The sequence below is a fragment of the Chiloscyllium plagiosum genome, unplaced genomic scaffold, assembly GCF_004010195.1.
Source record: "Chiloscyllium plagiosum isolate BGI_BamShark_2017 unplaced genomic scaffold, ASM401019v2 scaf_8899, whole genome shotgun sequence".
Taxonomy (NCBI): domain Eukaryota; kingdom Metazoa; phylum Chordata; class Chondrichthyes; order Orectolobiformes; family Hemiscylliidae; genus Chiloscyllium; species Chiloscyllium plagiosum.
The window spans coordinates 23,120-37,490 of NW_025215164.1; the positions used below are offsets into that span (position 1 = coordinate 23,120).

Here is a 14,371-nt window from a genome sequence, read left to right on the forward strand (position 1 = left end):
CCTACACCCCCTCCCTATCCCTGTAACCCCCTCCAGCCCCTACACCCCCTCCCTATCTCGGTCTGTCCCTCCAATCCCGGCCTCTGGTGCATCCCGATTCCCATCTCCCCTTCACTGGGGGCCGTGTCTCCAGCTGCCTGATGCCCGTAGATCGGGAATCCCACCCCCCCCCTCCCCCCCAACCCCTCTCTCTGCCCTCCCCGGTCAGCTGTTACTTGTCTGTGTTTCCGACCGTGTGTCCACACCGGGAGGGGGTTTGGGAGGCGGTGTGGGGAGGAAGAGGTACCACTACCTGCTTGTACATGAAGCGCAGCATGAAGTCCAAGAGGAAGGATTTGCCCTTGCGGAAGGCCCCAGCCACAGCCAGGAGCACCACGTTGAGATCCTGGACTGCCTCCCCCAGCAGAATGCTCTCCAAGGCCCGGGTGTCCAGGTGGAAGGAGTGATCATCCTTCTCAAAGCGGATGATCTGCAGGGATCTGGCCAACTGGCACGACATGTCGCCTGCGAGAGAGAGAGAGAGAGAGAGGGAGGGGGGGACAGAGGGAATCCGCTGTTACTCCCTGGCGCGGGCTGGCAAACAGCACTCTGGATGTCCCCCCAGCCAACGTAATACATGTTGTAATGTGGGAAACGCCGCAGTCTCCCTGTGCACAGTCAGATCCCACTCTCAGCAGTAAACGAGTGACCCAGTCTGTCCGCCCTTAGTGAGGGATAAATATCGGACCTCAGCTCCCCTGCCACAACTCCCCCATTTCCGTCTTACAATAGTGGCCGTGGGTTCTTTTACATCCCCACCCCAACCCCTGAGAGGGCAGACAGGATCTCATTGGATAGAGGGCTCCTCCAACAGTGCGGTGCACCCTCCGACAGTGCCCTCTCCCTCAGCACTGACCCTCCGACAGTGCCTGCTCCCTCAGCACTGACCCTCCAACAGTGCCCGCGCCCTCAGCACTGACCCTCCATCAGTGCCCGCTCCCTCAGCACTGACCCTCCGACAGTGTGGCATTCCCTCAGCACTGATCCTCCGACAGTGCCCGCTCCCTCAGCACTGACCCTCCGACAGTGCCCGCTCCCTCAGCACTGACCCTCCGACAGTGCCCGCTCCCTCAGCACTGACCCTCCGACAGTCCCCACCCTTTCAGCACTGACTCTCCCAGAGTCCCCACTCCCTCAGCACTGAACCTCTGACAGTACCCGCTCCATCAGTGCTGACCCTCCGACAGTGCAGCACTCCCTCAGCACTGACCCTCTGACAGTGCAGCCCTCCCTCAGGACTGACTGACTGTGCAGTACTCCTGAAAGGTCAGGAATGGAGCAGCATTAGAGTGAGAGCCCAGTCATCCAGATGCTCAGCACTGAAGCGGAGATTGGGCGTGGAGTCGCAACTCTGTGCCTGTGGTACAAATATTGACAGTGCTGAGCAGCTGACCATCTCAGTCTGCTATCCTTGTTTAGAATAATTGGGTTTGGCCAGGATTCTCATGGGGTGTGCTGTCAAAATCCCAGTTCCTGATTCACTGCTGGAACGCGGTCACAGTGGATGCTGAAGGATGGGGAGTGGTGTCGAGTATCCTCCCAATAGCTCCCCCTGCAACTGGTTGAGGTGGGGGAGGGATGACATTCCCCACTAAGATTCAATAATCAGACAACTTGCAGTGTTAGCTGAAATCTGTACAGCCCCTGCGCCCTATCAGTGAGCAGTCTGCCATGCTGGGAGGGGGGTGTTGACTGGGAACAGGGTGGAGTGGGTGGTGAGTCTGATGGGAGAAACAGCGAGAAGTGCGCGGCGATGCCAGGACCAGAGACCAATGGCCAGGACGGAGGTACAGTCAGTCAGAGGGCATGGTGCAGCCAAAGGTCATCGAGTGCAGGAATGCCAAACTGCGAACAAAAACAACGCCCACTGGGGCAGGAACTGGGTGCTGATTGGTTGAAAGGCCACACGAATATGGAAGATAGGAGAAGGATTAGGCCATTCGGCCCCTCGAGCCTGGACCGCCACTCCCTATGATCATGGCTGATCGTCAAACTCAGTAACCCCAATCCCAGCCTCCCCTGTGTAGCCCTCGATTGCTTCGGCTACAGCAGCCACATCTACCTCTGTCTTGAAAACAAAATGTTTCGACCTCAACCATTTTCTGTGGCAGAGAGTTCCCACAGGCTCACCACTCTCTGGGTGAAGTCACTCCTCCACCTCTCAGTCCTGACAGGTTGACCCCCCCCCCCCCCCACTATCCTTACATTATGTCCTTTCGTTTATAGAATCCCGACAGCGTGGCAAGTCATTTGGTCCACTGAGTCCACACTGAGGCCCCAAAGAGCATCCTACCCAGACCCACCCCTTATCCTACGGCCAACCCACCCTAACCTGCACATCCCTGGGCACTATGGGACAATTTCCCACGGCCAATCCACCCTAACCTGCACATCCCTGGGCACTATGGGACAATTTCCCACGGCCAATCCACCCTAACCTGCACATCCCTGGGCACTATGGGACAATTTCCCACGGCCAATCCACCCTAACCTGCACATCCCTGGGCACTATGGGACAATTTCCCACGGCCAATCCACCCTAACCTGCACATCCCTGGGCACTATGGGACAATTTCCCACGGCCAATCCACCCTAACTTGCACATCCTTGGACTGTGGGAGGAAACCCACACAGACACGGGGAGAATGTGCAAACTCCATCCAGACAGTCGCCCGAGGGTGGGATTGAACCCGGGTCCCTGGCGCCGGGAGGCAGCAGTATTAACCACTGAGGCACCGTGCATCCTTCGGCCTCCTTTCCTGTTAGAATTTTACAGGTTTCTATGAGGTTCCCCCATCCCGCTATTTCTTTTAAACTGCCAGGTGAATATAGTCCTAACTGACCCAGTGTCTCTCGATGGGACTGTTTCAGCAGGATCCTCTGAGAAGGATGTAACTTGACTGACTATCGAAAATTGCTGGGTAATTCTCCCAAGCAGGATGCTCAGAAATGTGTCAGGGATAGCTAGCAGGAATATTCCAATCCGTACAACCCAGTGACCACCGACTGATTACCACAGTGTTGTGCCTTCTGCCTGCCACCCCCTCCCCCCAGCATAGCTCTCTTAGATTAAAATGGAGCCCGAGACCTGCCCAAGCTGCAGAAGCTCAGAGAGATTTTCTGCCAGTCCACCTCTCCCTCAGCGGATTTGCACCCAATTGAACTCTGACGACGAATTCAGGTAACCTGTAGTTAAAAAGATGAGAATATGAAACAAAGACAGTGTTGCAAACCATGGTACAATTATCACTTTCACAATATTATAGTCCAGGATATGATTCAGAGATTTTCCTAGCATTATTAAATCCACGGGATACCATAAATATTTTTGACAACCTAATTAAATGGCTTAATTTGCAGATTTAAGTTACCAATATATGTTATTAATATCAAAAACACAGATTAGGTTTTAATTTGACCCACTAAATGTATTATTTACATTAATCTTTTATTTTTCAGGTATGAAATTATTGATTTTCAAGAATTCCCTTTAAGCTATTGATTTTAAATTATTTATTTCAAGTTATCGATCAAGATTACTTACCATTTTCATAATTACTGATGTTAAACTGTTCATGGTAACGTATTAAACATTGAGTTTTAGCTCCCGATTTATAGTTATTTATTTTTTTTTATTTTGTTTTCGAACTGCTTAAAGTTATTGGCATCAAATTTCTCAACGATTTTTAATTAAAAACATTAAGCAATTGATTTGGAGTTAATTACTATAAAATATTGGATTGTGATCCTGTATTTTAAATAATTTTACATTGATAACAAAAATTGTTATGATAATGTTAAAATATAGACTTAAAATCGATTGAGTTTGATTCTCTGTTTTGACCATTTTAATTTCTTGATGATACATAGCCAATACTGGTGATTTCATGATTTGGTGATGCCGGTGTTGGACTGGGGTGGACAAAGTTAAAAATCACACAACACCAGGTTATAGTCCAACAGGTTTAACTGGAAGTTGTCAACCACCTGATGAAGGCGCGGCGCTCCGAAAGTTAGTGCTTCCAATTAAACTTGTTGGACTATAACTAGTGATTTCAAGGTATTAATTACAAGTTAAAATTGAAAAACAGGAACTAGAATCCTCTATTTTAATTGTGAACACACTTGAGTTTAAATTATTGGATATAAGTTCGCTATTTAGAGGTAATAATTTCTTTTATTTTCTTTTTATTTTTCTATTTCTCTTTTTTTTTATTTTTTCTTCTTTCTTTCTCCCCCCCAGCACCCATGTTGTGTGTGTGCAGGTATGGTAATAATTTCTTCAAAGCTTCTGTTGTTAAATTGTCTCTGGCGGTGAAGTTCACTCATTGATTTGAAGTTAATTATTTAAATTATTAATTTAATTTCTGTATTTTGATGAAAGATTATGATGTCAGATTGCCTACACTGGTAATTTTAAAGCTGTTGATGTGAAGTAATTCTTTAGAGATGTTATGTTTAGTACAACATTTTGATTAAACTTTCTGATGTTAAATTGTAAACATCAGTAATTTTCAACTATTAATTTGAAGTTAATTATTTAGAGATAGTAATTTTAATTCTGTATTTTAATTAAACTTTCTGATATTAAAATTGTCTACACCAGTAATTTTCAACAATTGACATTAAGTTACTCATTTTGAAATATTAATTTTAAGATAATATTTAAATAAACTTTCTGATGTTAAATTGTAAACATCAGTAATTTTCAACTATTGATTTACAGTTAATTATTTAGAGATAGTAATTTTAATACCATATTTTAAATAAACTTTCTGATGTTAAATTGTCTACACCAGTAATTTTCAACTAATGACATTAAGTTACTCATTTTGAAATATTAATTTTAAGATAATATTTAAATAAACTTTCTGATGTTACATTGTAAACATCAGTAATTTTCAACTATTGATTTAAAGTTAATTATTTAGAGATAGTAATTTTAATACCATATTTTAAATAAACTTTCTGATGTTAAATTGTCTACACCAGTAATTTTCAACTATTGATTTGAAATTAATTATTGAGAGGTAGTAATTTTAATTCTGCATTTTAAACTTTCTGACATTAAATTGTCCTCGCTGGCGATTTTAAATGATTGACTGTAAGATTTTGGAGCAGTTGGTATTACAAATTGCTGAGTTTAAATTCCCAATTTGAAGATAATTTATTAATTTAATGTCAAGGGAGAATTTAACCTTTTCCAACACCCAGCCCCACTTTAAAAAGTTAATCCTTCATTATGTTCTTCTGTTAATTCCTCTTCAAATCAATAAATTCCTCACCCTTCAGATAAACACCAGTCCCCTCAATAAGTTTAAATAGACATAAAGTCACTCATTATTTCTATAATTTATGATTAATCTTCCATCTCTCCCATTCCCCAACAGGGTCCTCTGGTTGCCAAGGACCACGTTGCTATGGTCTCAGCAGACCGGAAGATCCACCGCATGGCCCTCTGGGATATGTAGTCCCCACGTCCAGACCCGCCGGTAGACGCGCGGCCTGCTGGGAAATGTAGTCCCGTTGTCCACCCCTTCCACAGCTACGCGACGGTGCCTGAACTACATATCCCGGCGTGCAAGCACCGCCGATGAGGGCAAGGGGTAGTCAAGAGGTGACTACAGTTGCGATCCTCCCACGCTGACTTTGAGAGTCTTGTGGTACCCAGCAGCAATTGCACCCTTCAAACCAGATTCCAAGATAAAAATGTTTATTCTATAGTTAAAAACGTCAATCACATATATTTTCACAAATATACAGAGATATTTGCACAAATTTTTTAAAATATGCATTACTACGAGAAAACTGTTTATGCCTTAAAATATTGATTTTGGGTTTTATCAATATTTATCCAATTTATTCTCCTTCGGTTACTCATGACAATATAAATTTACATTTAAAAATATAATTGGAGTGATTGTCACAAGGTGGATCTCCCACAATGTGAAAGAAAAAGAGAAATTGCTGGAAAAGCTGAGCAGGTCTGGCAGCGACTGTGGAAATAAATCGGAGCAAGCGTTTTGGATTGAGTGACCTTTCCTCAGACCCCAGGGCTTTTCCAGCAATTTCTGATCTTGTTCCCGATTTACAGCAGCCACAATTCTTTCAGTTCTCAGGGAATGTGAGTTCCCTTGTTCGGGGCAGTTAATCAGGGAGCCCTGGCTGACAGATACAAGCAAAATTGTCAGAGGTTCAGCTCACTCTTACAGCTGGCTCTGAGGGAGCTGGACCAGTGTCATGGACTCTCCATGTGTACAGAAAGGGTGACTTGGTGACAAGATACCTGCCTCTGTGGAGCTATTTCAACAATAATCTAAGGTTAAGGTATATTTGCAAATATTTAACGAGAATGACATTGCTGAGTGGGGTAGCAGACTTCAGGGGCTGAATGACCATCCCATATTCCCAGTCTCATACCTGTTGACGCTGAGTGGGTAGAATTTCCTTCTGTCTCTCTCACGGAAAGAGTGAGGGCTCAGACAGAACCGGCAGCAGACAATGCAGGCGAAAGTTCCACAGGCCAGTGCTCAAGGATTGCTGCACTGTCGAAGGGTCAGTGCTGAGGGAGCGGGCACTGTCGGAGGGTCAGTGCTGAGGGAGCAGGCACTGTCGGAGGGTCAGTGCTGAGGGAGCGGGCACTGTCGGAGGGTCAGTGCTGAGGGAGCAGGCACTGTCGGAGGGTCAGTGCTGAGGGAGCAGGCACTGTCGGAGGGTCAGTGCTGAGGGAGCAGGCACTGTCGGAGGGTCAGTGCTGAGGGAGCAGGCACTGTCGGAGGGTCAGTGCTGAGGGAGCAGGCACTGTCGGAGGGTCAGTGCTGAGGGAGCGGGCACTGTCGGAGGGTCAGTGCTGAGGGAGCGGGCACTGTCGGAGGGTCAGTGCTGGGGGAGCGGGCACTGTCGGAGGGTCAGTGCTGAGGGAGCGGGCACTGTCGGAGGGTCAGTGCTGAGGGAGCGGGCACTGTCGGAGGGTCAGTGCTGAGGGAGCGGGCACTGTCGGAGGGTCAGTGCTGAGGGAGCGGGCACTGTCGGAGGGTCAGTGCTGAGGGAGCGGGCACTGTCGGAGGGTCAGTGCTGAGGGAGCGGGCACTGTCGGAGGGTCAGTGCTGAGGGAGCGGGCACTGTCGGAGGGTCAGTGCTGAGGGAGCGGGCACTGTCGGAGGGTCAGTGCTGAGGGAGCGGGCACTGTCGGAGGGTCAGTGCTGAGGGAGCGGGCACTGTCGGAGGGTCAGTGCTGAGGGAGCGGGCACTGTCGGAGGGTCAGTGCTGAGGGAGCGGGCACTGTCGGAGGGTCAGTGCTGAGGGAGCGGGCACTGTCGGAGGGTCAGTGCTGAGGGAGCGGGCACTGTCGGAGGGTCAGTGCTGAGGGAGCGGGCACTGTCGGAGGGTCAGTGCTGAGGGAGCGGGCACTGTCGGAGGGTCAGTGCTGAGGGAGCGGGCACTGTCGGAGGGTCAGTGCTGAGGGAGCGGGCACTGTCGGAGGGTCAGTGCTGAGGGAGCGGGCACTGTCGGAGGGTCAGTGCTGAGGGAGCGGGCACTGTCGGAGGGTCAGTGCTGAGGGAGCGGGCACTGTCGGAGGGTCAGTGCTGAGGGAGCGGGCACTGTCAGAGGGTCAGTGCTGAGGGAGTTGTGGATGTTTCTGACATGTTATGCCCTTGGTTTCCCCACAGCTCGAGTGTGGAATCTTGTTTCTCCCATTGGATGCCAACACGGATTAGCGTTTCCAGAATCCCGGCTGTCTCTCCCTTTTAGCTGTTTGTTTGTTTCTGTGAAACAAACTCGCAGTCTCTCCCAAACCCCACAACATGCATCACAATCTCCAGCCTGTCACACAGGAACAGCAGGAGGCCATTCAGCCCCTGCTCCTCCAGACTGTCACACAGGAACAACAGGAGGCCATTCTCTCCCAAACCCCACAACATGCATCACAATCTCCAGCCTGTCATACAGGAACAACAGGAGGCCATTCAGCCCCTTCTCCCTCCAGCCTGTCGCACAGGAACAGCAGGAGGCCATTCAGCCCCTGCTCCTCCAGACTGTCACACAGGAACAGCAGGAGGCCATTCAGCCCCTGCTCCTCCAGCCTGTCACACAGGAACAACAGGAGGCCATTCAGCCCCCCTCCTCCAGCCTGTCACACAGGAACAACAGGAGGCCATTCAGCCCCCCTCCTCCAGCCTGCCCCACCCAGTCAATTGCTCCTCTGTGAGATTGCCTGGGCATCACTTGCCCCCCCTGCTGGACTTGATGGCTGGGAGACCAGGAGAGGAAAGGAGGTTATTGGGAACGTAGTAATGGTGGGCAACAGGAACTCTCAAGAGTTTGGCAGAACATGGCGCTGTCTGAGAATCGGCCATTACCCTCCATTGGGCAGCAGGTAGAATCCCCAATGGCTCCTTTAGCAGACCCCACCCGTCATTCTCAAAGCCCCGGGGATGGGTTGGAGAGCGAATGGACCAGCCCAGAGTCTTCGAGGTCTTGGGGAGAAGCTGCAATATACTCAAGGGGTTGGGGGAGTTGGGGCCAGGTTGAGTCCTCGAGGAGAAAGTGAGGTCTGCAGATGCTGGAGATCAGAGCTGAAAATGTGTTGCTGGAAAAGCGCAGCAGGTCAGGCAGCATCCAGGGATTCCTGAAGAAGGGCTTATGCCCGAAACGTCGATTCTCCTGTTCCCTTGGTGCTGCCTGACCTGCTGCACTTTTCCAGCAACACATTTTCAGCTGAGTACTATAGGAGTCAGTGTGGGAATGTGTGTGTGTATGTATGTGAGAGGGGGGTAAGTCTGTGAGCGCACAATGAGAGAGAGGGAATGGGGTGTGAGAGAGAATGTGAGTGGGTGGGAGAGTGTGTGAGAGTTTAAGAGTGTGTGTGTCTGTGTGAGTATGTACGAGAGTGTGAGAGTGTTATGAGTGCGTATGTGAGAGGGAGTGCATGTGAGAGTATGAGTGCGTGTGTGAGGGTGAGTGTGTGTGGGGAGTGTATGAGAGAGTGTATGAGAGAGTGTATGAGAGAGTGTATGAGAGAGTGTATGAGAGAGTGTATGAGAGAGTGTATGAGAGAGTGTATGAGAGAGTGTATGAGAGAGTGTATGAGAGAGTGTATGAGAGAGTGTATGAGAGAGTGTATGAGAGAGTGTATGAGAGAGTGTATGAGAGAGTGTATGAGAGAGTGTATGAGAGAGTGTATGAGAGAGTGTATGAGAGAGTGTATGAGAGAGTGTATGAGAGAGTGTATGAGAGAGTGTATGAGAGAGTGTATGAGAGAGTGTATGAGAGAGTGTATGAGAGAGTGTATGAGAGAGTGTATGAGAGAGTGTATGAGAGAGTGTATGAGAGAGTGTATGAGAGAGTGTATGAGAGAGTGTATGAGAGAGTGTATGAGAGAGTGTATGAGAGAGTGTATGAGAGAGTGTATGAGAGAGTGTATGAGAGAGTGTATGAGAGAGTGTATGAGAGAGTGTATGAGAGAGTGTATGAGAGAGTGTATGAGAGAGTGTATGAGAGAGTGTATGAGAGAGTGTATGAGAGAGTGTATGAGAGAGTGTATGAGAGAGTGTATGAGAGAGTGTATGAGAGAGTGTATGAGAGAGTGTATGAGAGAGTGTATGAGAGAGTGTATGAGAGAGTGTATGAGAGAGTGTATGAGAGAGTGTATGAGAGAGTGTATGAGAGAGTGTATGAGAGAGTGTATGAGAGAGTGTATGAGAGAGTGTATGAGAGAGTGTATGAGAGAGTGTATGAGAGAGTGTATGAGAGAGTGTATGAGAGAGTGTATGAGAGAGTGTATGAGAGAGTGTATGAGAGAGTGTATGAGAGAGTGTATGAGAGAGTGTATGAGAGAGTGTATGAGAGAGTGTATGAGAGAGTGTATGAGAGAGTGTATGAGAGAGTGTATGAGAGAGTGTATGAGAGAGTGTATGAGAGAGTGTATGAGAGAGTGTATGAGAGAGTGTATGAGAGAGTGTATGAGAGAGTGTATGAGAGAGTGTATGAGAGAGTGTATGAGAGAGTGTATGAGAGAGTGTATGAGAGAGTGTATGAGAGAGTGTATGAGAGAGTGTATGAGAGAGTGTATGAGAGAGTGTATGAGAGAGTGTATGAGAGAGTGTATGAGAGAGTGTATGAGAGAGTGTATGAGAGAGTGTATGAGAGAGTGTATGAGAGAGTGTATGAGAGAGTGTATGAGAGAGTGTATGAGAGAGTGTATGAGAGAGTGTATGAGAGAGTGTATGAGAGAGTGTATGAGAGAGTGTATGAGAGAGTGTATGAGAGAGTGTATGAGAGAGTGTATGAGAGAGTGTATGAGAGAGTGTATGAGAGAGTGTATGAGAGAGTGTATGAGAGAGTGTATGAGAGAGTGTATGAGAGAGTGTATGAGAGAGTGTATGAGAGAGTGTATGAGAGAGTGTATGAGAGAGTGTATGAGAGAGTGTATGAGAGAGTGTATGAGAGAGTGTATGAGAGAGTGTATGAGAGAGTGTATGAGAGAGTGTATGAGAGAGTGTATGAGAGAGTGTATGAGAGAGTGTATGAGAGAGTGTATGAGAGAGTGTATGAGAGAGTGTATGAGAGAGTGTATGAGAGAGTGTATGAGAGAGTGTATGAGAGAGTGTATGAGAGAGTGTATGAGAGAGTGTATGAGAGAGTGTATGAGAGAGTGTATGAGAGAGTGTATGAGAGAGTGTATGAGAGAGTGTATGAGAGAGTGTATGAGAGAGTGTATGAGAGAGTGTATGAGAGAGTGTATGAGAGAGTGTATGAGAGAGTGTATGAGAGAGTGTATGAGAGAGTGTATGAGAGAGTGTATGAGAGAGTGTATGAGAGAGTGTATGAGAGAGTGTATGAGAGAGTGTATGAGAGAGTGTATGAGAGAGTGTATGAGAGAGTGTATGAGAGAGTGTATGAGAGAGTGTATGAGAGAGTGTATGAGAGAGTGTATGAGAGAGTGTATGAGAGAGTGTATGAGAGAGTGTATGAGAGAGTGTATGAGAGAGTGTATGAGAGAGTGTATGAGAGAGTGTATGAGAGAGTGTATGAGAGAGTGTATGAGAGAGTGTATGAGAGAGTGTATGAGAGAGTGTATGAGAGAGTGTATGAGAGAGTGTATGAGAGAGTGTATGAGAGAGTGTATGAGAGAGTGTATGAGAGAGTGTATGAGAGAGTGTATGAGAGAGTGTATGAGAGAGTGTATGAGAGAGTGTATGAGAGAGTGTATGAGAGAGTGTATGAGAGAGTGTATGAGAGAGTGTATGAGAGAGTGTATGAGAGAGTGTATGAGAGAGTGTATGAGAGAGTGTATGAGAGAGTGTATGAGAGAGTGTATGAGAGAGTGTATGAGAGAGTGTATGAGAGAGTGTATGAGAGAGTGTATGAGAGAGTGTATGAGAGAGTGTATGAGAGAGTGTATGAGAGAGTGTATGAGAGAGTGTATGAGAGAGTGTATGAGAGAGTGTATGAGAGAGTGTATGAGAGAGTGTATGAGAGAGTGTATGAGAGAGTGTATGAGAGAGTGTATGAGAGAGTGTATGAGAGAGTGTATGAGAGAGTGTATGAGAGAGTGTATGAGAGAGTGTATGAGAGAGTGTATGAGAGAGTGTATGAGAGAGTGTATGAGAGAGTGTATGAGAGAGTGTATGAGAGAGTGTATGAGAGAGTGTATGAGAGAGTGTATGAGAGAGTGTATGAGAGAGTGTATGAGAGAGTGTATGAGAGAGTGTATGAGAGAGTGTATGAGAGAGTGTATGAGAGAGTGTATGAGAGAGTGTATGAGAGAGTGTATGAGAGAGTGTATGAGAGAGTGTATGAGAGAGTGTATGAGAGAGTGTATGAGAGAGTGTATGAGAGAGTGTATGAGAGAGTGTATGAGAGAGTGTATGAGAGAGTGTATGAGAGAGTGTATGAGAGAGTGTATGAGAGAGTGTATGAGAGAGTGTATGAGAGAGTGTATGAGAGAGTGTATGAGAGAGTGTATGAGAGAGTGTATGAGAGAGTGTATGAGAGAGTGTATGAGAGAGTGTATGAGAGAGTGTATGAGAGAGTGTATGAGAGAGTGTATGAGAGAGTGTATGAGAGAGTGTATGAGAGAGTGTATGAGAGAGTGTATGAGAGAGTGTATGAGAGAGTGTATGAGAGAGTGTATGAGAGAGTGTATGAGAGAGTGTATGAGAGAGTGTATGAGAGAGTGTATGAGAGAGTGTATGAGAGAGTGTATGAGAGAGTGTATGAGAGAGTGTATGAGAGAGTGTATGAGAGAGTGTATGAGAGAGTGTATGAGAGAGTGTATGAGAGAGTGTATGAGAGAGTGTATGAGAGAGTGTATGAGAGAGTGTATGAGAGAGTGTATGAGAGAGTGTATGAGAGAGTGTATGAGAGAGTGTATGAGAGAGTGTATGAGAGAGTGTATGAGAGAGTGTATGAGAGAGTGTATGAGAGAGTGTGTGAGAGAGAGAATGAGTGTGAGGGAGAGAGTGTGTGAGTGTGAGAGAGAGTGTGTGTTTGAGAGACTGAGGGAGAGGATGTGTATGAATGTGAGGGAGTGTGTGTGTGTGTTCAGGAGTATAACTGAGATTATCGCAATGAGAATGCAGCCTGCCTTAATATCTGGCTGGAGATGAATAGCAGATGTCTGGGTTAGGGTGGGGTGGGAGGAGGAGTGTGGGTGGGTGTGAGATGGGCATCTCAAGGGGGTACGACGCAGGGCAGTAGATTTCCAAAGAGAGAACACGTAGACAGAAACACACAGCCTTTATTGGTCACAGAGAGCGAGAGAGACATAGCCCGGTGACAGATTACTCCAGATTGAGCCAGATAATTCCCAGCTCCCGACACCGACTCCCCTGTGCTCCCTCGCTCCCTCTCCCACCCCCCCAGGCTGACTGCTGGATCTCACAGTAGTCTCATTGCGGAGTAGAGGGTGGGTATAAGGGGGTGGTGGATACCCCGCAGATGTCTGTGTGTCTGTCCGGTCCCCGGCTGCCTGTCTCTCCCGCTGGTCTGGGAGCCTCCAGGACATTCGGCCCCTCCTGGTGACACACTCACTCCTTCTGTCTGTCTCTCCTCTTCACCAGTTGGTAACAGAGCCCAGCAATGGCCCCCAGGGCAATCGCCCCCACCGCAGCCTTGGCAGCAACCATCACATCATCCACCTGGGGACGAGGGGGAGAGGGGACGGACAGAGGAGGGGGAGAGAGAGAGAGAGAGAGAGATGGTGAGAGACCGTGAGATATCAGCAACACACCATAACAGTAACATACAGAGTAAAGCTCCCTCTACACTGTCCGCCCCCCCCATCAAACACTCCCCAGGACAGGGACAGCACGGGGTTAGATACAGAGTAAAGCTCCCTCTACACTGTCCCCCCCATCAAACACTTCCCAGGACAGGGTCAGCACGGGGTTAGATACAGAGTAAAGCTCCCTCTACACTGTCCCCCATTGCCCCCACTCGGTGAGTGAGGAGGGAGTTTGGGTGGGAGTGGGAAGAGGAGTGAGGTTGACGGCACGGAAACAGACCGTTCGGCCCGACCTGACCGGGCCTACAGCCGCCTCCCCAGATCCCCACCGACTCACTCTTGTCTCCGGGAACACCCTCACATCCCCTCCCCCCCTCGTCCGACGTGGGCCGTTCGAGAATCCGGGGCCCCCCACGGGGCGGTGGAGACGTCACTGAGGGGCGCTACGCGAATGCACACGGACTGACCTGGCCGGAGCGGGCCACACCGTAGCGGAGGTCGGTGACGAAGTGCTCGCAGTTGGCCGAGTGCACACTGTAGTCGACCTCCTCCCCAACCCTGCTCTCCGCCTCCTTGAGGATCTCCTGGGTGGGACGCACCGCCATCTTGCCGTCGAAGATGTTGTTGACCCGGTAACGGTCACAGCCCACCACCAGGCCCAGGGGATCCTTACGGATGCAGGCCTTCTCTGTGAAAACCGACATCAGGCTGGCCACTCCCGCATCACACACCTCACCTGGGGACAGACGCAGAGAAGCACAGGAGATAGGAGGCCATTCAGCCCTTCCATCCTGCTCCACCATCCAGCACCAGCATGGCTGACCGTCCAATTCCAAAGCCTCACCCTGCTTTCTCCCTGTGACCTTTCATCCCATTCGCCCCAAGTGCTATTTCTCATCGTCTCTTAGAATCCACACAGTGTGGAAACAGGCCATTTGGCCCAACACATCCACACTGACCCTCCGCATCCCAGAATCAGTCCCCTACCCTATTACTCAGCATTTACCCCTGACTAAAGCACCTAACCTGTACATCCCTGGACACTATGGGACAATTTCCCACGGTCAATCCACCCTAACCTGCACATCCCTGGGCACTATGGGA

At 48.4% G+C, this 14,371-nt stretch overlaps 1 protein-coding gene and 1 long non-coding RNA gene across 2 annotated transcripts; one reads left to right on the forward strand and one right to left on the reverse strand.

Annotated features, from left to right (window-relative positions):
- The first annotated feature begins 2,969 nt into the window (after positions 1-2,969).
- On the forward strand, positions 2,970-6,254 carry LOC122548188. The gene is made up of 3 exons (XR_006311188.1): positions 2,970-3,220; positions 4,283-4,304; positions 5,430-6,254. It is a non-coding gene; the product is annotated as an uncharacterized LOC122548188 (long non-coding RNA).
- Positions 6,255-12,761: 6,507 nt separating this feature from the next.
- LOC122548189 (phospholipase A and acyltransferase 3-like) lies at positions 12,762-14,085 on the reverse strand. Its single transcript, XM_043686732.1, has 2 exons — positions 13,735-14,085; positions 12,762-13,181 (listed from the first exon to the last, which is right to left on the reverse strand). Exons 1-2 carry the CDS (start codon positions 14,068-14,070, stop codon positions 13,071-13,073), a joined length of 447 nt encoding a protein of 148 aa, XP_043542667.1. The 5' UTR covers positions 14,071-14,085; the 3' UTR covers positions 12,762-13,070.
- Positions 14,086-14,371: the final 286 nt, after the last annotated feature.

Excerpts from the sequence above, each read along its gene's own strand:
- LOC122548189 (XM_043686732.1), bottom strand. The coding sequence starts at position 14,070 with ATGGTGGAGCAGGATGGAAGGGCTGAATGGCCTCCTATCTCCTGTGCT. Across the intron at positions 13,182-13,734 it reads GTGTGGCCCGCTCCGGCCAG|GTGGATGATGTGATGGTTGC; the intron begins GTCAGTCCGTGT and ends CCTCGTCCCCAG.